At 49.9% G+C, this 20914-nt stretch overlaps 1 protein-coding gene across 6 annotated transcripts in view; it reads right to left on the bottom strand.

Annotated features, from left to right (window-relative positions):
* Positions 1 to 20914, bottom strand: part of EXOC6B (exocyst complex component 6B) — a 291383-nt gene that overhangs the window by 9759 nt on the left and 260710 nt on the right. For all 6 annotated transcript variants that reach the window (XM_064511671.1, XM_064511672.1, XM_064511674.1 and 3 more), the window contains one exon: positions 2006 to 2118. In XM_064511671.1, coding sequence (XP_064367741.1) covers positions 2006 to 2118 — 113 coding nt within the window. The remainder of the gene's footprint in view (positions 1 to 2005; positions 2119 to 20914) is intronic.

Here is a 20914-nt window from a genome sequence, read left to right as displayed (position 1 = left end):
CTAATGCCAAACGAGTGGCTACGCTGGGGCTGTCTCTGGAAAGCAAACCGGATTCGCGAGACTTTCCCTAAAACAAGAACGCTGGCAAGAGGAGCTGGGGTTTGTGGCTTTTCTTTTAATAACACCACAGAACATGGATGGTCCACGTTCAAGCACTACCTGGGGAAAAGGGCAAAAAACGGGGAATCGGAGCTCCGTGCCGGGCACGGGGAGCTGCCTTCTTGCTCCCCCCAGTCTTCCCAACTAGCTGCTACCAGTCCCAGCTGCTGCCTGCTTCCAAGTTCCCAGCTCTTCTGACTGCTGGGTGTCCGAGCTCTCAGCTGCTCACCATTTTACCAAAGCCTGAATATGCGGCAGGCTTTTAGATCATGGATGTCAGGTTGCAAATAATACTTAGCACGTACAGGTATAATATTATACAACGCACACATACAAATAATGCCATAATGTACAAAAGTGCTTTCCAAGCACCAGGTAGATCAGTTCAGTCCCTGTGTACCATACTGACAGCATTTATATGCCATGAACTGATGTGAAATCAGGTATTCTCATACCCTAAAAAAAGAGATACCTACTCCAACAGCAAAAAAGCAACTCAAATTCATCCTAGGGATTTGCTTTCATGTTAAACCTAAACAAATCTAACTGGAAACTATGGCCAAAAAAGGACTCCATGCTTATCCTACCTTGCTCCATGCAAGACTTAGCAATGGAGTGGCCACAGCATGAGCTGCTTGGAAAATTATTAATTATTATTTTTGGCAGGTCACTTTGCTGTCATATCGGCTGGTGACTCGCTCACAGCTGCACAGCTGAGAGGTCTGTTGCAAGCAGAGGGACAGGAGTAGGGCTGTTCCTCCCAGTGAGAGCGTGGAGGTCTACCAGAGAAAGTGTCACCTGAGCCACCTCCTACCACAGGCAGGATGAGTGTCCCTCCAGTTGCAACTACATGCTGGAGAAGCAATGAGTGAAGTGAATCCCGCTCTTAGGGACTGAAGCAAATGCGCTGGCCTCATATGTGAACCCACCATTTGGGCGGGGATTTTCTAAGGGGATGAGGAGTGTAGGGCAGAGCTGGCACTACTGCTCTGCAGAGGAGCACACACAGGTGAAGCACATCTGATGAATTAATTCCCTCAGTGCTTTCTTGATGGTGCTGGCCAACACCTGTCTACAGCTTTTAAAAAGAAGCCAGAAATGCTACTTTGGCTGCTGGACCAAGGCCTCTGGAGTTTAGGCTACTGCGAGGTGCTCCAGAGCATGTGCTCAGTGCATGCCCTTCCTAACTCATGAACTCTCTGTTCATGCTGTTGGCTTGCAAGACTGGCTACGACCATGGCTCAAAGGCTCCTTGCTATGTTGATCTCGCAATCCCCACAGAGGACACAAGCAGAGCTCACCTGAAGTGTCCTGATGCCACGGGCCAGCGCTCAGGCTCTGCTCCTCAGGCTCTGCTCCTCAGGCTGAAGCTGTGCAAAGCATTTGCTTGCATATAAACTACCTGGGCAAGTCCAGACTTCAAAGAGGCTCAGACTTGCGCTTACCTGACAGCACAGATCCTGTCCTTTCTAACAGCAAACTGTCCCATAGCTGGGCTTTTAGCCTGCAATCTTCTACATGGCACCACAGAGGAGAGCTGCAGGCTACCACTTTTGAAATGATTTTGGGGGGCTTGCTTCAGATACGCCTCTGTACAGTGGAAGACTATTGCGAAACAAGGGAAATCCTGCTTAAAAGTGAAGCAGAAAGAGCGACCCTTGGCCAATTCAACAGGTCTTGATATAAATACTGGAATTCAGCTTGGTATGATAAAAAGGGATTTCCTATTAGATCTTCCACTGAAGATGCAGGGGTGAAACCTTTGGAGGCAGGCTCCCCAGCAGCCCTGCTCCCTGCGGCTGCTCCGTCCAGGCAGCGCGCGTGATGAAAAGCACGGCTGAGACACACTTGCTTAAAGCGAAACAGAGCTGAAAACTGTCCAGAGATGGTCTGGACCTGCACTCACTTTTCCAGCAGGACGAGGGCTGTCGTGGGGTTCACGCGAAGGTACTTGCACGTGGGTTGCCCGTAGTCAGCCAAGTACGTCGACCAGTCCCACTGGATAAACAGATCTAAGAGCTGCAGCACAAACAGAAAAACAAACAAAAAGAGATTTTTAAACGTTGGCTAGAGAGCAGGTTTACCTAAAACTTGGCAAAAAACCTGGACAGGTGCCATTAAGCAGAAAAAACATTCAAAATGTTTTACGGTTTTAGCTAATTCAGCCATATCACGCTCCTTCCGCAAGTTGTCTCTATTTTAGGGGAGAAACGGAGGTGCTACGTGTGCAAGTGAGAAACCAAACACCGGGAGGAGGTCAGTGGCAGAGCCGCAGAAGAACCGCAGTGTCCTGATGCTTCAAACTACAGTAGGAGGCACTTTTGTGGTTAAAGTCACAGTTTCTTCTGTCCCCAAGTTACCATCCGCTTCACTTTAGCTGGGCCACAAGGATTTCTCGTCGTACTCGTTGAGATTTCCTAACATCTCCAAAGTGCTCTGTAAGTGTCTCTAATGAGCAGAGCTCCCTGGGGGAGGTATGAGAGACATCCAGGAGTGCAGTGGTTTATCTTAGGTTAATGCAGCTACAGAAGGAGCCTGGGAGTCTCAGGTGGTTTCCAGCCGTTCGTTAGAGAAACCACTGAAGTCCCCTGGCAGCTCCAGGAGGCAAAGGCAGGTTTACTCAGACGCCCGTGACAATCTCTGCCGCAGAGCCCCAACATCGCAGGTGGCAATTTCTTATCTGAAGCCCTTCAGGTCTACAAAGCAAACCACCCGTGTGCACCATACGTGTGCTCTCACCGCGCCCAAGGCTCCCACGTACCCCGCGGCCTTTCCAGCAGCAGCCCCTGGGCTGGCCTTGACCTTGGGCAAGGAATAAGCAAATTAATCCCAGTTTCCCCCAATGCTTCCCTCCAACCTGGGATCCTGGAAGCTCCTTCAAGCTCCCTCCTTTCCCAGAGCAACTGCCCTGGACACCTGCGCTTCCTCCACTCTCTCCCACCTTGGCCACACAGACCACGCTCAACAAATACGTGACATCCAATCTCGCCTACTTGACATTCATGCTGCCGTTTTCTGTAAGCATAACTTGGCTGGCTTTTGTCATCCAGCTCGCCAGCAATATTGTCCACCCCGCCAAAGCTTGAGTTTTCCCAGTCCGATCCCCTTCCCTTCCCTTGCGGCTTCTAATTTTTTCAGGATAGTGAACTGGACGGAGCAAGTTTTGGTGGTCCACCAACCCCTGGCATCCTTGGACTCCTTATAAGGTGTCTGAGAAAGGCAGCAAGGTAAAAAAAAAAAAAAACAAAAACCAAAAAACAAAACAGATTGCTTTTGCAAGGCTTAAATACCCAAGCCGGGGTGTCACATCTCTGCAGAACATTACTGGCGCCTTGGACCAAGAGCTTTGAAGCCGTGCACCATCCTACACACAGGGTTTCGCCGTCTTGCCCTCATTACTACTTTCCAAGGCAGCAATGATAAATTAATAGCTCCCAAAATCTTTCTCCCACTAACCTTGCTTCTCCCTAAGCGGACTTCCCTCTTCACCTAGCCAGGTTTTTTCAACCGTAAGGATGTAGCAGAGGAACTAGGAGATGTTAAGAAAGGCGCAGCGCTAATCCAAGCCCTATAAAACAAGTTAATTAAGAGCGGCTGCATTTCCCTGCCATCCTTCAGCCTGCTGTCGGTGAGAGCTCCTGTGACCGCTCTATCGCAGGCCCGACTGCCAAGTGCATGTACGTCTTCATTCCCCCCGTCCCGAGAGCCAGGCGCCCGCTGCCGAGCCCCCGCGAAGAGCGGCTCGGCTATTTGGTCCAGCAGCGCCCGGCCCGCAGCAACGCGCGGCCCATAGAGAGCTCATTGTGGCGGCGTCTCCATGGTGCTCCCGGAGGCGCGAGCCCTGTTTAACAACACGGCCCGCCCCACAAAGCCGGGGATTTGGCTCCTTGAAGACCTCGAGGTCCCAAACAAAAATGTGCAACACGATTCTTTTTGACTATGTAGGTCACAGCGAAGAAAGCGAGCGGCGGGGAACAATCGCCCGCCCTGGCAGGGGGGACGGATTAGACGGGACCTCGGAGGGCTTTTCCGTCTCGCCCTTCTCCGCGGCTTCGCGCAGGAGGTCCGCGCTGGGGCCCCTTGCGTTAACTTCGCGCCGGAGCCGCACATCATCTGCAGGAGTTTTTCCAAAGGGAAGTGCTTGAGGGCCCTTAAAGAGACAGCGGAAAGGTGGTTTCCCGTGCTCTTCCCACCCGGCGCGGCAGGCTCGAAACTCTCGTGGCCTGGTGTCCAACCCGCCGGGACGCGGCAGGGCCAGCGGGCCGCTGCAAGCTGTGAACAACGGAGCACAACGTATTCCCGTATAACGGGCACGTCCAGACACTGGAGGGACCCGTAGCAGCTCACAGCAAGCTGAGATGAAGCCCCAGAGCAAAACAAGGTGAGCACGTTTCCAAGAAACCCGACGAAGACGACCTGTCCCAGATGCATCCCCACCCTGAGCTAGGCGGGACCTTCCCAGCGCGCTTGGCGAGCAAGGCTCCCGGGAGCAGCTCGTGACAGTGATGGATAGTCTGTGTATTTTACAACTGTTTACCCACATCCATCTGGCCAGCTAGGCAGGCCCGAGGGTCCCCAGGGCCGGCCGGGCCGGCACCTCCGGGCTCGGACTTCCTCGCACAGCACCGTGGAGGCATCGCCGGTGCGTGCCGGCGGCACGGCTTCGCCGGGCAGCGGACGCGGCAGCGCTGGGTCTTCCTCCGGGGACGACGGCTTGCAGGAGGGAGCCCGACAGCTCAGGGCGAGCCGTCTCGAAACGATTTATCTGTCACATAAATGTGGTTTTATTGCTTTTACTGTTTAAACTTTTCACCTCTGCAGCTAAATCTGAAAGGAAAAAAAGAAGGGAGGGGGGAGAAGTTCTGCGCGCAGGCCCCCGGCAGCCCAGCTCCTCCGAGGGCTCGCGCAGGCCTTCCGGGGGAGATTCCAAAATAAAATATGCAAATACCATTAATTCTTCAAACTAAAGAGTCTCCTTTTCAAGGCTATAAATCAAACTCGACAGCGCGCGCACTGGGGGGAAAGGAAAAGGAGGAAAAAAAAGAAAGAGCTTTTACTGTGATGATATTAAAGTGCAATAAACTCAGAAAGCTGCAGACGTGCTGTGCGCAAAGAGCAGGACGGCAAACTTGCAGCTTGCAAGAAACAGGGTCCCGGGGGCGAGAAAATCATACTTTCGGCAAAAAACACGGATGGGGCAGGTAGATATGTTCATGTGTGTATTTTTAAAAATGAAGAAATGGAGAAAGGTTTGAGCGTGCCTTCTGAAGGAAAGTTCTGAAAGAGATTGTGTTTTTATGCACCCATATACTGAAAACCACAAGCAGCACAGCTGCCCAGGGAACCTCCTCGCGCGCCCCTGACGCACACCGATGCCGCCTCCACCGCGTCTCCGCAAACAAGCGGAAACCGACTGTGTGCGCCTGTTCACATCATCTCCACTGCGAGGGAACAGCACATCCAGGACAAAAATGCAAAGGGTGGAGTGCGAAAACACAGCGCCGGTGTCCTTGGGAACGCGAGCTGTCTTGCTCAAATGGCCACGGGGGGAAGACGATGCTGGGATGGAAGAACTGGACTGGGGACCAGTTCCCTGCCCTGCCACAACCTCCCCTTCGGAGGGCCAAAAGTCGCTTTCTCTCCATTTACCTCAGTTCCACCTCTGTAAAAAAACACTCAAAACACTTCTTTTTCATTTCCCTTGTCATACCATGACCTCCAGCTCTTCAAAGCAAAGATTATTTTACAGCATGTTTTTGCAGCCCTCCCATCAAGCACAGGGAAAGGATGGCTACGATTTAACAGCATGCTTGTGGCGAAGGCAACCGGGACATGACAATGCCTCTGCAAGCGTCTCTCCTCCAGATCAAATCCAATGCGAGACAGTGTGTTCCCTCTGACATGAGACAACAGCGCTGAATCTGGATAAAATTCTTTCAGCCAAGCCAGAAATAGCGTAATACGAATCCGAACTGATTCAAAACAGAGTTTGCGAGCTGTGCCAGCGCTCCTGGAACGACATCAAAGCAAGCGTCACGATTTGCACGCTTGCACCAAGATCGCAGTGGGTGCTGGATGAACCCAGGAGGTGACGTACGACACCCTCAGTTTGAGTCTGCACCTAAAAATCTGACCAGTCTTTGAGTCAACAAGACTGGCATGGAGCTGACTTGATCAGAAAAGACACTGGGACAAACCAGAGGCAACTGAAGCCCGAGAGAGTTGAAGCTCTTCATGGTGGTCTACAACTCTCAAAGCCCAGGCTAGAAAACTTGACAAGCGGGTTGGCCAAGGAAACCATGATCCCCATAGACAAACTAAAGGGTCGACTTTGAATTACTCTGAAGCCAAAAGCAAGAGACAAGATGTAATCCTGTTCTTGAAGATGAGAAACAGAAAGTGGCTGCATGGCACAACTCTTCCTTGGTGTTGTTTTTGGGGTGTTACACGCTCCCAGCCTAGGTATTGCCTTCAACAATCCTGTTTGCCAAAGGAGCTGCTCAAACCTTCGTACTACTGCCAGCAGTGTCGGGACACTATGCAACATCTAAAATTACGCTATGCAAAATGGCACGGAGCCTCACGAACAAGAAAAAGGGACGGAGAGTTAAAGGAGATGGCAGAAAAGGGAGGCCCATGTTCTCCACGGTGAAAACCAACCTACGTAAAAAGGACTCGTCCTAGCTCTCAGCCCCAAGGACCCCTCCTGCCCTCCCCTTCCACAAGCCTGAGCCACAGAGGTCAAGTGTTATTGCAGCAGTGATACATGAAATAAAAACTCCTAAATTCCCTGACTTGATGCAACACCGGCCTCTGCGGCTCCTCCTCTGGATCGTCCTCCCTTCCCAACTTTGTCTTTTTCCCCTTCTGCACTGATGCAGTGCCCCTCTACGAATTCACAGCCAGGGCACCGGGGACTTGCACTCAAACGCTTCTGATCATCAGGAAACTGCCACTTGAGAAGCACCAAGTGCTCTGGGATCACGGACAAATCCGGCCTCCGAGACGAACTGGGAGAGGACAGGCAGTTCTCCCCGTTCAGCAGGAGGTTGCAGGGATGGATCCAACGCCAGCCTGCACCCAGGGCAACATCCGCTGCAGCGAGATGCAAAACTCGTCCAAACTAAAAGCGAACAGCAGCTGTCCAGAAAATGAAGCTGCTCCAAGATGCAAGGGCAGTCTGCAGCCTAGCCAGAAATGGAAACCCAATCCTTCCCTGGCAAGCAAACTTCTTGTTTTTTAAATCCCTGCCGAAGGGACAGGGTTGCATAAGGGCCGTGCACTTCGTCCCTGCGAAAGTCAGAAGAGCCGTCATCGCCTCTGTGCTTGCATTTGTGTTTCCCCCGTGCCTCAGCCCTTTTATTTTCAACGTCCCAACTTTGCTAGGCCAAATTCACACATATACTATCCGTATTTATAAAATATCCGTCACCGGAGGCAAACTGGCACAGAGGCCTCACAGATACGCCGTAACTGGATGGTGAAAGGACAAAAAACCCACCCTGAGCTAACTTGTACTTTATTTCAAGGTCTGCAAGCGTCAGCTCGAGGACCTTAATGTAGTAGAAACCCAGAATCTGAGTGACTAATGTCCTCTGCCCTCTTATCCACCGAGATTTTTACTTTCAGAGAGCGACGAGAGGCGGCTCGGCAAGTGCCTCCCTCTGCCAACACAAACCCGCGCAGCGGGAGAGCCGCCAGCGACGGGCCGGCGGGAAACGGGCAATTAGGAATGAACCTCCCCTCCAAAAAAAGTAATAACTGCTATTAAAAAAAAAAGAAAAAAACAAAACAAACACGAGCAGCGCGCGCACACACGCAGCAGGATGAAAAGGTAGAGACAGTTACAGCCCATTAGCTGGCAAATCCGTTAACCTGTTTAAACAAATTTAAATGCAATTATCCCGGATTTCTCGCATCAAACTGAGCTGGAGGTATTCTAGTTGCCTCGCTGCGTCTCAAAGCGGGAGACAGAGAGGCGTCGGCAAGAGCCGGCCCGGGGTGCTGGCGGTGCCAAGGGCGGCGCACGGGCTTTTCCGAGCACGGGGTGGTTGCAGGGTGTCAGGTCGCTGCCCGGAAAAGCAGGGTGGATGGGGCCGCTTGGGCAGGGGTACGGCCAGGCTCCCTCGGGGGGCTTCGCTGCCCCCCGGGCACTCGCCCCATTAGCCCATACGCCTCCCGAGCTTGGTTTTTTTCCCTTTAACCAACTCCTTTTGGTGACCGGACAACGCGGCTGAAGAGCGGCAAGAGGAGCCGCAGGTGAAGGGAGCAGCTCAGCCCCTGGCAGGAGCCACCCACCATCCATGGGACCAGGCAAGGCCCGTCCAGTCCCCGTGGGGACCTCGAGGAGCACAAGCAGCTCCTGAAGCTGAACCAAGGCCAACCATCACGTTGCCCATGGCTAAGCTGCAAACCAACCGTACCCACCGCAGGCTGGGCAGCCCCTGCCGACGGGTGATTTCTGCAGAGCACAAAAGCCTGAAGAGATTCCAGCAGCGGCAGCCGCAGACAAGTACATTCAAAATAATTTATTTTGGGGAGGTTTCAATTATGCCCCATGGGAAAGTAATACTGAAAGAGAAAGAAATATGCTAACCGGTGGGGACACGGGGGGTTGGACAACAGGATTGCCAAGAAGAAAAGGCACCAGGAACTGCAATGTTGCGGCTGTTTGTCTACTCACGAACGGACGAGAAGGTAAAACCATGGTCTAGATGAAAGCAGGAGTGGATTTGTCACTGATTTCACTGGAAACCACGATTTTGCTCTCAGCAGTGAATGCATGTTGAGCACTGGGGTGGTGGCACCCTTCGTAACCTCCTAGCTCCCCGGCTCCGGGCTGCACCCCAGCATGTCCAGTTTGGATTATTTTCGGATTCATCTTGTTGCCTGTTTATAGGGTTTTGTATTTCGTAAATCGGATTTCCAGGGGAAGGTCTCCAGAAAGCTTTTGGTCTGCACCGGGTGTGCAGGACGGTTTTCTGATTTTCCATCTGCGAATGTTCGTCATTTATTAGGAGGGAAATCTCTGGCTTTCCGTTCACTCTGAAGTGCTGGTGTAATTGCATGGTTTGACTTTTTTTAGAAGATATTTATGCCGAGAGGCTAATTAAAATTTTACACATGCATTACGGTTTTACCCGACAGATGCTGTATTTCTGATTTTAGGCCACTTTCGTACCGAAGGCAAAAAAATCCCTATTGGGTTAAAGGCGGTTTTGCTGAGTTGCGTTTCCCTGCCGGTCCACGACCCCGTGTTACCAAACCACACCAAAGAGCCATGAAACGCCGGGCAGAGTTCAAGCGAAGCGGTGCAAAGCAGCACAACACCCAAGGGTGGGGACGCGGCGGATTAACGTGTCACATCGCCGCGGCAGGCGCGCAGGCTCCTGGAAAGTCCCGAGCAGCTTCGTTCTCTGCTTCTCTACGCTCTTGTTGACTTTGATGGTGCAGGATCATGGCCTTCGTCGCTGATTGGAGTCCTGCCCGCAGGGAAGGCTGAACTGAATTCTAGGGAAATCCCGAGCTCCGCGGGCCATCGCAACGCACTGCGCGACGCCGCTTGAGAAAACACCACGGCGCTAAAAATACTTGGTACGAAAACACTGGGATTTCACTGTTTCAGAAAAATCCATCCGTTCTCGCGCTAGCTGCCTAGACCGGCGGTTTTATGAATGGGTAAAAGGAGGGAAGTAAATGCTGCAATACTGGGTTTATCAGCCAATTTGCGCTCATAAAAATAACTATTTATACCCATCGGGCTCTTCAGGCTGGTTGACAAGTTTGCCTGGTGCTTGCCGCGCAGCGAAGACGACGGGATTTCTCCCCTCGAGATCCCACGAGACAAAGGGACAACGCTGGGCAGTCGCCAGCAGGACCGAGCGCGTCACGGAGAAGCGCTCTCGAGGGATCGCCGCTGAAAGCCCCCGCCGCTGCCATTGAGGCGGCACAAAGCCGGATTCGTTCCCCCAGCAAAGCCGTCGCCTCCGGAAGCACCGGTGCTCCCGGCGTGTCGCGGGCTCCGGGGCGCGAGGCGGCCTGCTGTTACCGCCCAGGGAGCAGAGCGATGGGAAAGGGGGGCTTGGAAAAGAGGGGAAAGAGCACCGAGAGGAGCATCCCGCGGAAATCAGAAGCCTTGGAAAGCCGAGGCAAAACGCTCCGGGAACGTCAGCCCCCGGCTGGCATCTCGCTTGCCCTGCCTGACCCGCGCTGCCAAATCGACCGATCCGAGGAAAACTCTCAGAAATAGCATGGAAACCGCCGATATTTCCGTTTGGAGCAGGATGCATCAGCGCGGCTGGAGAAGGGTTAACGACTCATCGCCCACTCCCAAAGGAGAGATTCCCCTAAACAGAGAAAAACTAGTAAAAAGGGAGTGTGGGGGGGAGCAGCAGTCCTCCAAACAAGCCTCCTCCGTCATGGAAAAGAGGGAAAAAGCCCCGTCCGTCCGAAGGGAAATGTTCCCGCCTGCCGCCCTCCTCCGGGGCCGGAGCGGGGGAGAAGCCGGGAGCGAGGAGAGCCGGGACGTGGCGGGCGCCCTCCCCGAGCCCGGCGGTGCCAAGTGCCCCGCGAGTTGCGTTTTTCTTTTGTTTACGCCTTAAAAAGGGGAAAAGGAAAGGGAAAAAAAAAAAGAAAAAGAAAACCAACGCCAGCAGGCGACCTCGCGCTCACCCCGGCCCGGCTGCGCGCGGCGGCCGCTGCCGTCACCTCGGCGTGAACTCGGGGATTATCTCCGACAGGCTTCACCGCCCGCTGAACCCGCACCCCGCGCCGGGACGCGCGCGCGGGCCGGCCCGAAACCCCAGGCCGCTGCCGGAGGCGCCGGGGGCCGAGGCCCGGAGGGGGACGAGGCCCGGAGGGGGCCGAGGCCTCGGGCCTAGCCGACGCGCTGCCAAGGCCCCATGGTGGCACCTGCCGAACTACCCGGGAAAACCTGGGCCGCTCGTTAGAAACCATTTCTCGTCAGGCCGCGGGGTTTCTACCCCCAGAGTAGGAAACGTGTGGCTAAAAGCAAACGCGGGAATAAAATAACTTTGCAGAGGGTTAAAAATCAGTGAATTTGGTAATGCCCTCCTTCAGGAAAAATCTGTATTTCTTAGGCTTCTAGAGACTAATAAATTCTGATAAAGTATGGACACCTCTCTGCTAGGCCCCGATGAAAATCTGTTGTTTTGCCTTTTATTTTCCGTCCACGCTCCGAAAGAGTCGTTCACCCTGCTCATGCAGACCTCCTCCAGTCTGGGGGGGGGGGGGGATTTTTGTGCCCCTTCCGAAACATCGGTGCAACACATCAACACAGCAAGGCAAACGCAAAACCAGGAGAAAAAGTCTACCAAGCTCCCGGAGAGGGAGACGACTGCAAAACCGAAGGAGCCGAATGGACACCGCAAAACTTCCCCTTCGGAGGCTTCTTCCATTCCTCTTAGCACCTGCAGGACAAACCAGATTTTGGTCTCAAACAAGCAATTTTTAATTCCCATTTTTTATCTCCGGGAGCAGCCTCTGGGCCTGCCCCAAAGCAGGGCTTCCAAGAGGCGTCCGAGGCGATCTGCAATGCCGGCTCACACAAGGCCTGTGCTAGAACATCGCCTGCTACGTCTCACTCTTTCCTACAGAAAGCCTCTTATTTTGAGCAAACATCGAGCTTCTTTTAACGTGTTCCGTTTTTGGTGCAGGCAAATCATTTGGGAACTTTAAGTTTGCAGGACGCTAACATGTAGGGAAAAAAAGAAAAAAAATACAGTGTTCTCGTACAGAAGGAACATAAGATTTGCTTTTGGCATCTCGAGAACTTACTGAAGATACCTAGGAAACTGAAGATCCTGAAGATAACCATAACACGACGTAAAATTAATCGAGCCCCAAAGCTCCCAGAGCACACTTTAACTCAAACCAATGCACCTAGGAGGACTGGCATCGGGAGGAATCACAGCTGAAGCAGCAGAGAGTGCTGCTAAGGCGTTTGATCCCGATGCTGCACCTACTCGTCTCGCTCTGCAATAGCGCAGCAAAGAGCGTTGCCCTGGGCCCGGAGAAGAACGGCAGGATTTATGGCTATTTGTTGCACATTAAAAAAAAAAAAAAACGCAGGAGGAATCTGAAAACAAAGCAAAGGCCTTTCCTTACCCGGTGTCACACTAACCTCTGGATGGCCTCGCGCTTATTGTCGAAGCCTCGGAAAGGTATAAACAAAGCCCGATTTCAGATGCCAAGAACTGCAATAGACTAACCAGGGAGTAAAAGGAGACTATCTGGTCATCGCTCCTGAGCAATCACCTTTACAGTAACATAGCAGGCATAAATCGTGCGCGAGAGATATTTTATGATGTGTACACAGAGTTATCACCATATCATAAAGCAATTTACAGGCGAAGGAGGCGATAACGGGCTATAGCGATCTCCCTGTGGCTCGGTGAATTGGACACCTGTGCAGCAAAACCTCTCAAAATAAACCCAGCTTCGATGTGTGGGGATGCCTGCCACAGTGGAAATGCAGGGCACTGTTTAAAGACAGTCCAAAGGAAACGGTTTTAAAACCGCAATGCAGCTCGGGTCGCAGGGAAGCTGCGACCTGGTGACCATCAAGGGCAGAAGAAACCAAGCAAGCAAGAAAAGCCCAGTTTGAGTGGGCGCTATCTGATGTGGGAAAGGCTGCTTTACACAGCCGGGCAGAAAAGTCCTCTTTCGGACAGATATGCTCCTTAGGCTTACAGGTGCCCAGCAAGGTTGCAAAAGGAGGGTTGAGCGTACTGGTGATGGCTAAGATGCACCAAGAGGTGCTGCTCTTTTTAAGGACAGGTCCCACGGCACGGGCGCAGAAGCTGCCTCTGCCCGCAGTAGCTAGTGCTCAAGCTCGACTGCTTCTGAAATGACGAAAAACAGCTCTTAAAAAAAAAAAATTGCTTGGGAATTTCAAATTTACCAGGACAAAACTGTTCCAGTCAGTTTGAGCTAGATGTTTCAAAAGAAAAGAAAAAAGAAAAAGGACAAAATTTCATACAGAAAGAGTCATTTTGGAGGATTTGTCAGGACAGAGAAACAATCTTACACCGAAATTGCCGCTCTCAGTGGAATTGCCATTCAGATTTTGGCACGGACTTTCGATTTGGACTTGAAGCCAGAAGGATCCCTTAACCCTTGACGATTCCAACGTGGCCATAGGTAGCAAAAACCTTCCAAGAGCAGCAAGAGCCTCAAGTGTTTGTCCAGCAAACCACCCTTTGCTATCATCAAAACTAAACTAAACACAGCTCAGCTTCAAACCCAGAACCACAACTCTACTTTGAAGCTGAGCATCCCTTTTCCGGCCAGCTTCGGTCGAAAAGAGAACGACAAGATCCATAAGCAGCTTCAGGCATATGCTGGCACTATACAATACCACGTTGCATAATTTCCTGCTATTCAAAGCATTTCTTTTTCTCAAGGTTTCTTAGACGTCAGGGTTTACACATAGGTGCACACATTTCCTTCACCGTTTTGCTGCCTCATTCACTTATTTCCGCACCATTATCCTGCACATGTGGGCAGCCGGCGAGGGAGAGCGAGCGGAGCTGGGCCAGGCTGTCTGCGCTCCGCTTCCTGCGGCTGAATGGCAGCGCTGGAGCGAGGGCAGAACGACGCGGCTTTGTCTTTATTTACACCAAGCTGTTTACTTTCTCCTTGCTTTCTATTTTATTATTGTTTGATAGGAACATAAAGCAGAGCTCCAGCAGATCACTGCCAGATACCCTGAACCAAAGGACTTCTTGCAAATTTCCTTTTGGTTGCTGTAAAACTTGTGCGGGGTTATGAACTCCTTAAACAAACAGCTGAGGTCATTGTTAGCTGGAAAAAAAAAAACCTTAAATAAATAAAAATGCAAGACTAATGTTACAGCCACAGTGGAAGCTACTCGGCAGAAAAGGGAGCCAAGATGGTGCACAGCAAAGTCCCTTTCGAAAGCATTGCTATTGCAACAAAAAGAAATGCAATCTTGCAAACGGAGAGCACACACGGGCACACGCTTTTCATCTGTCAAATTCTTCTTTTCTGGCCAGAAACGTGCTCTCGCAATTGCAGTATTCTGCACTCATGTGACAAAGGGATATGTCTTCATGCACGGGCCCCCCACAACCTCCAGGCAAGTCTGAAGCCAGAAGCAAAGGGCCACCTTTCATATACTTTTGACATGCCACTGCCCATCTCTGTTTTGCAATGACGACAGTCTGCATCGCCCTGCTGACAACACTTTTGACCAAGCACCTATCCTTTCTCTCATCCTGCTCCCACGAATATTTGCGGAGCTATCCTGAAGTCCTAAGCCCAAAATTCTGCTTTGTCTGGACCTGAGGGACATCAGGGTACCTGTGGGTAGCTGAGCAACGGCACCAGGACCTCCTCTCCCCAGCGATTTGCTCCGGGTTGCAATACTACCTAATACAAGAGAGCTCTCATTTCTGGGCCTCCTTAGCTCCACTCAACCATGGCTTTCCACCACCACCTCTCTACCAGTCAAAGCCCTTCTCTACAGGACATGAAGAACAGGAAATCTGGACTCCAAAGTCCCACCGCATTTTGGGATTGTCCACATCTCAGCTCCACTTCTGAGGGTCACTCCCCCTCAAAAATCCTAATACCAAGCCCCTCCTGAAACTTCTCAGATACGTGTGAAGATCTAATATGCACCATATATGCACTAACATCACCCGAAGTATTTTTACAAACACTCAGCCCCCAAACTGAGTCATGCTAGTTACAGAAACATACGGAGCCATTCAGAAAATATCATGTTGAGAAAACAGAGGGATGGTGAAGCAGGAAGTGTTCCTCAATCACTTTGAGTCAAGAATCAATGCAGAATTTTAGTTTGCCAACTCCAATCCTGCAATTATGTTCTTTAATGTCCAAACTCAAAAGCTGCTGATTGCTGTACAGAGAAGATGGAAAATGTTTTTAAGTTAATCACTGTAGGAGAGCTGACCGGGCAAACAGAGTCCTGTACAGCCCTGGAAAACAAAATGAAAAGAAACTCAGCTCTACACCTACTAAGAATAATCAAAGCTCTTCCATAAAGCGAAAAAGGACAGGACAAGTTTGAACCTTGCTTAGTCACGTGCATCCCATACGAGAGGACACACAGTCACGCCTCCACCCAAGGATCACTTATTACAGGCGTTCAAAACATGTTTTTTTGCCTTCCAAAAACCAACAGCGAAAACTGGCCTTTACTTCTTCCTCAGTGGGAGGAACTTCGCTAGAGCCGTAGGTGACCCTAACAAACATCAGAGCCGAGGACAGAGGGGGATTTCGCTTCCCACCACCTGCCTCCGCTTTTCACCTGAAAAAAACCATAGCAAAGTCCACAGCCAACTTGTCTGAAGTTTTCAGCTCATTTCCCATTCCGGGGTACATAAAATCTTTGCTGGTGGAGACAGGGAGAAGGAGGTGATACCACAAACACCGGGACAACCTTTCCGGGTGACAGATAGAGAGGATTTCCAAAGCAAGGCTCACGCTCTGGGTGGAGAAGATATTTTAATACTTCTTGAGACCTGCAAAATTTGGGGTCCTGATACCAGGAAAGAAGTCTTGCTACTGGACATGTCAGAGGGAAGATCTGATGAATATAAGAAGGAGTTCACCAGGTTTGACCAGCCCTATACACTGTCCCCTGAAAACTCAGAGCACACAGTGACAACTTCCACAGTACTTCACCTCACCTGGTACTCAGTGATTTAGGGATACACCAAACCACAGGCTAAATATGAATGCTGTGTTTAATAGCCCCAGTGGACTCATCTTCCACGCATCTGTCCAAACCCATTTGAAACCCGCTTGTGCTCCGGCCTCCCCATCGCCTTACAGCACCGAGTCACAAGAGAGAAAGCAGGGGCGGGCGGGAGCTTTAAAACTTCAGATCTTCCACCCAGCTATTCCAGGGGATACATATCTACAGCAACAAAAAAAAAGAAATCAACCAAAAAAACCCCTTTCACCTGCAAATGAAACAGTTCCATCTATGGCAGAACTCGCCACACATTTAAAGCATTGAGTGTTCATAAGAAAAGGAGTTTGGGAAAGGAAATGGAAGGAATGCAGACACCATTATTATGGGAAGGAAATAAATCACTAACAGGGCATTCATCAAAAACAGAGGATGACTGAGTGACCCTATCAAAGGCAATATATGAAAATCAATAAATTTAGACAAAAGGGAAGAATGGAATATAAGCACCTTGCAATGGAAAACACAGAGAGGCCTCTTACTCAACCTGAAAATTTACAGTTAGAAAGGAGAGCCTGTCTGGCCGTCTCTCCACCCATCCTATTGCCATCTCCTGCTCCATATGGGATAGAATTACTCAAACATCCCCAGAGGCAATTGTATGCAGGGTTTCATTTCAAATTGCCAGCGATACTACAATTTCCACTCAGCAGGATTGCTCTCACCCTTTGGTGAACTTCGTAGTTTTGGAGAACCAGCCCAGAGTCTGCAGTTGCCGTCTCCCAAGAGCTTTGCTGTAAATCATACTTGAAGAGCGAGATTTATCTGTAACATAGTTCATCCTCACCTACCAGAGCTCTAACAGAGACGCCCCGGCCCTGCAGCCCCATGAGAAGATGCTCTGCTCAGCGCACAGCACTTTTTGCACCTTTGAAACCTTCTTGCAACTTCCAAACTCTGCAAAAGAAATCCCTGTTCATATGCCGCTGCTCTGTGCTGCTAACAAGCCTCTCTCTGAGCCTCATTTTTCATTCTTGCCTTGGTGCTTTCTTCCACATCCTCCTGCTCAGTGATTTTCCTCTCCGAACCACTCACCAACCTTTCCTCTTTAAAAAGGGCTTGTTTTCTGAAAGGCCCAGAAAGCCCCCAGTCTCCCGAGACAGAGGCATGAATAAGTCAGATGGCGAATTCAAAAATAAAGAAAAATTAAAAATAAATAAAAGCCAAGCAAGCTCATGGCATGGGCTGAACTTTCCTTGTGCTCAAATACAAATTTTTCATGACATCTCATCACTTATTTAGACTGTAAACTCCGTGGGTCAGTGACCTGCCGCATATCGCTATACTGCACTGATATATAAATAATACCTGCACCCACTTACACTCTCACACAGCCCCAAAGAAGACGGCAAAGCCTCCAGGACATACAGCCTCAGCTGGAAAGAAAAAATGCTTTTTAAAAGTTGATCATACAATTGCTCTATGGGACTACTGAGTGTACTAAAACTGAAAAAAACCCAACCCTCCATCCTGGTCGATTTAGAAGAAAGATTTAAAGAAAGATACTCTAGCGAAGATGGAAATCATATGGGTTATTAATCATCTGCTTGCTTGCAGGCTTAATCTAATGCCTAAAGCAGAAGTGAAAAGAAGCCACGATGTGCAGTGGGGGAACAACGCTGCCTTTCAGCAGCCCTGGGAACTTGGGGCATTTGATACTCTTCGTCCCTCGCGCTGCCTACGTGTGCAACGTTAAATATCGCGCTCCTTATCGCTGCATTGTGAGCATCCCCCTGGGAGGGAATTACCAAAAGGGCCCGGGAAGAAATTCTCCTCCGGCTGTTCCAGCTCAAGAGACGGAAGAGACCCCCGAGGCTGCACCGTACCTGCTGGAGAAGCCTAGCCCCCAGGCGCGGGTCGCTCCTGCAGCAAATAGGGCACTTTATCAATGCCAAAGGATGATGTTTCCATCGCTCCGTAGCAAGTTTATCACTCATCTAAACTCATCCCGTTGTCACATTTGCTCTGCACATGTCTGTCTGAGCTGTATTTTTCTCCCTGCGGTGCACAGACCTCTGGAGGTCCTTGGGCTCTTTCCAAGGAGCCTACAGAAAATAACTAAAGCAAAAAAAAAAAAAATCCACTTTCTGCAGACTCGGTGCAGGAGCCTGCACTTCCACAGAGAAATTCCTAGGCTGCAAGGCAAGAGATTGAAAAGCCCAGGGCTGGAGCTGAAATTTGTCCTCGGAAACTCATGGTCTCCGGCGGTGCTGATGACACGGGACCAGGCACCCGGCCCACGTGCCACCGCAGCCCCAGCTCCGCGGCAGCCGGGGCCTCCGAGAACTGCCAGATTCAGAAGGCCAAGTGTATTATTAAGATGAAATGAGAATTTAAATTAATGATGATACAAGCCGCTACGATTGTCCAAACAGAGTGGAGTCACGGTGCTGTCTGCTCTCTAAATTATTCATCCCCAGGTAGTAACCAGCGATCAATAAACTGCAGCTAAAAGTGATGGCACTCAAACACGTTTATCTGCCTCAAGTCTGTCAGCGCTATGGTGCCCAATGCACGGGACGGGGGAAAGAGCTGAGATAGAGCTGCAAATATTATAAAGAAGCCACAGAAAGGTGCAATATTGCAGCACAGTTACTACCATACAGAGTACCAAAGCACACTACTGTGAGTGAGCTGAGCCTTAAAATGCTCCAGGAAGCAAAGAGGAAGAAATAAAGCTCAGCAATTAATAGCACTTTCAGCGATGCTGAAAATCAGTAACTCATTAAAAAAATAAATAAATAGACCGTGTGGGACTGAAAGGTCAAGTCATGCACAGAGCGAGCCAATGGCTCATAAAGAGGGCAAAGTCCTGAACAAGTATTTCAGTGAGCATCAAATTAAGGAAGGGTGGTTTCCAATAAATTTATACCTTGTGGTTGATCTATTTGGATGCCAGGATGGGCCAGCTCTGGTTCAGCCTTATCTCACTTATAAAGCCTCTTTGCCTGGTGGATCCTCTGGGTCAAAAGAGGTGCGAGTTCACAGATGCTAACTGGACTTCCCTCCTAGCTGCGTGCCCATTTCCATGAAACTCGTAGTAACGTAACAACCCTCTACCCTCTGTGAAATATCAGCAAAAACTTCCAATGAGTTCAGAAAATATTGGGAGGAGCGGAGGGGACAGGGGAACACACAGGCAAACAAAACTCGCTGACAACGTGATTGCCTAGGTCTTGCTTTCCTTTGGAAAGACACAGAGCCCACTAACACATCTCCTAGGCGATCTTGATGGGTAGCCCAGCATCCTCCCGGATCAAAGGTGCATCACAAAACACAGAAAGAAAAGATTCAGGATGGAAAGACAGCATAAGAAGCTATAAATGCAGAGAGGAAGAAAGGAGTGAAGGCAACAGAGTGTTTCCAGCTCAGGCTTTTAGGAAAAGAGGGGGGAAAAAGATAGCCCCAGAAGAGGTATGCACCATGTTGCACTGGAAGACAAACCATGTGCAGTTCCCTGGGGGTTTAAGAAAGCGACCTTACAAATAGTTTACTCGGATTACTGAAAAGAAAGATGATGCTGAACCTGGACCTGTGGCCAGAGCCATAATCGCAAACTGCAGCCACTGAAGGGATTCAGTGGAGACAGATTTATTGCAGTAATTAATAGTAATTGAGGTTTAGGATCAGAAAAGGGATGAATCTTTCTTTTTTTTCCCTCTTTTTTAAAGCATAAGAAGTAATGCTTCTTTGGAAACAGCAACGGAAAAAAAAAGAAAATAAACCCAAAGTCCCTACTTCATTTCAAACCCATCCACCAAAAGTCGTCTGACTCTGGGAAAGTGTGCAAGCCTGGAGTTATAATTTAGGGATGATAAGGATCTGACCCATCCTTTGCGGTTTATAGGTTTTGAAAGGAGCTAGTCCTCCTCAGCCCGCGCTCCCCGCGAAGGCTCTTGTGGAGGCAGGGTACAAGGGAGGGTTAGCGGCTCTAATTACTCCCCCCCCCCAAGGCCTCACTGTAGAGTTTACAATTTAATTTTCTGCATTTGTAATCTGTAGCCCTTGTGTATATAATGTCTAATGAAAAAGGCCTTTTTTAAATTAACATGGTATTTGGAAAAAAAACCCATGTGTTTCTATTTCATTATCAAACTACATTTATAAGAAGAAAAAAAATACTCAGGCTGAGGGTGATCGGATTTAGTTGGCAGGAAGACAGGACAGTCAGAAAACATAGATATGCTTATGTAAATGCCTGCATAACATCAAAACGCCTTTGGGTAAAATTTTATTCTTGCTAAAGTTAATAAAACTCCTCCATTATTCAGGGCTTGATACACTGGTGGCTTGTAAGCACATCAGACTTTGGAGCTCTTCTGAGCCATTTCCCTTCGTCCCTGACAGACCGGTACCTACCTACATAATTCATTCTCCTTCTGACAACACATGAAAAGTGGACTCTTTCAATAAGCAGCTCTGCTTTTCTTTTGTTACTTATTTGGTCTCAACTTCTTCTCCTAAGGATGGTTTCTCAAGAAAAAGAGGCTTACCTGGTCTCTCTTAATTCATTCTGATAATTATTTTTAATCATAATGGCCAGTATCAAACACAGTCTGACAGGCAGAGACCTCAAAGGTGTTATCACACAGAACAGTTGAGATCAGAAGGGATGCCTGGAGATCATCCAGTCCAACCACTCTTGTGAAAGCAGGGGCAGCTTGAGCAGCTTGCTGAGGACATTATCCATTTGGGTTCTCCAAAGATGGAAACTCCACAACCTCTCTGGGCAATTATTCTCTGTGTTTAATCAAAACAGAGGTCCAGGTGAAGAAGACAAGACTATAAAAGAAAAAAGCTCAGCTACATTAGACACTAGAGAATCCAAGCAAGGGCACTCTGAAGAAACCTGGCTCCGTAAGCTACGCTGCTCACGAACCATTTGCTTCTTCAGAGGATGACAAGAAAAGCCAGGAAAGACCCTGGCTTCCCTATCAACCAATGCACCTGGCAGGAGGCTGCTCTGCTACTGTGGCTCCATCATAAACTCTCTGGGTCAGTCTGGGCTCCTTCTTGCCCACCTTTTCTGTTGTGACCTTTAGCAAAGCCACT

Source organism: Dromaius novaehollandiae, chromosome 4 (assembly GCF_036370855.1).
Source record: "Dromaius novaehollandiae isolate bDroNov1 chromosome 4, bDroNov1.hap1, whole genome shotgun sequence".
Lineage (NCBI taxonomy): Eukaryota > Metazoa > Chordata > Aves > Casuariiformes > Dromaiidae > Dromaius > Dromaius novaehollandiae.
The sequence above is the reverse complement of the archived record's forward strand: the minus strand, read 5'-3'. Positions and strand labels throughout refer to the sequence as shown.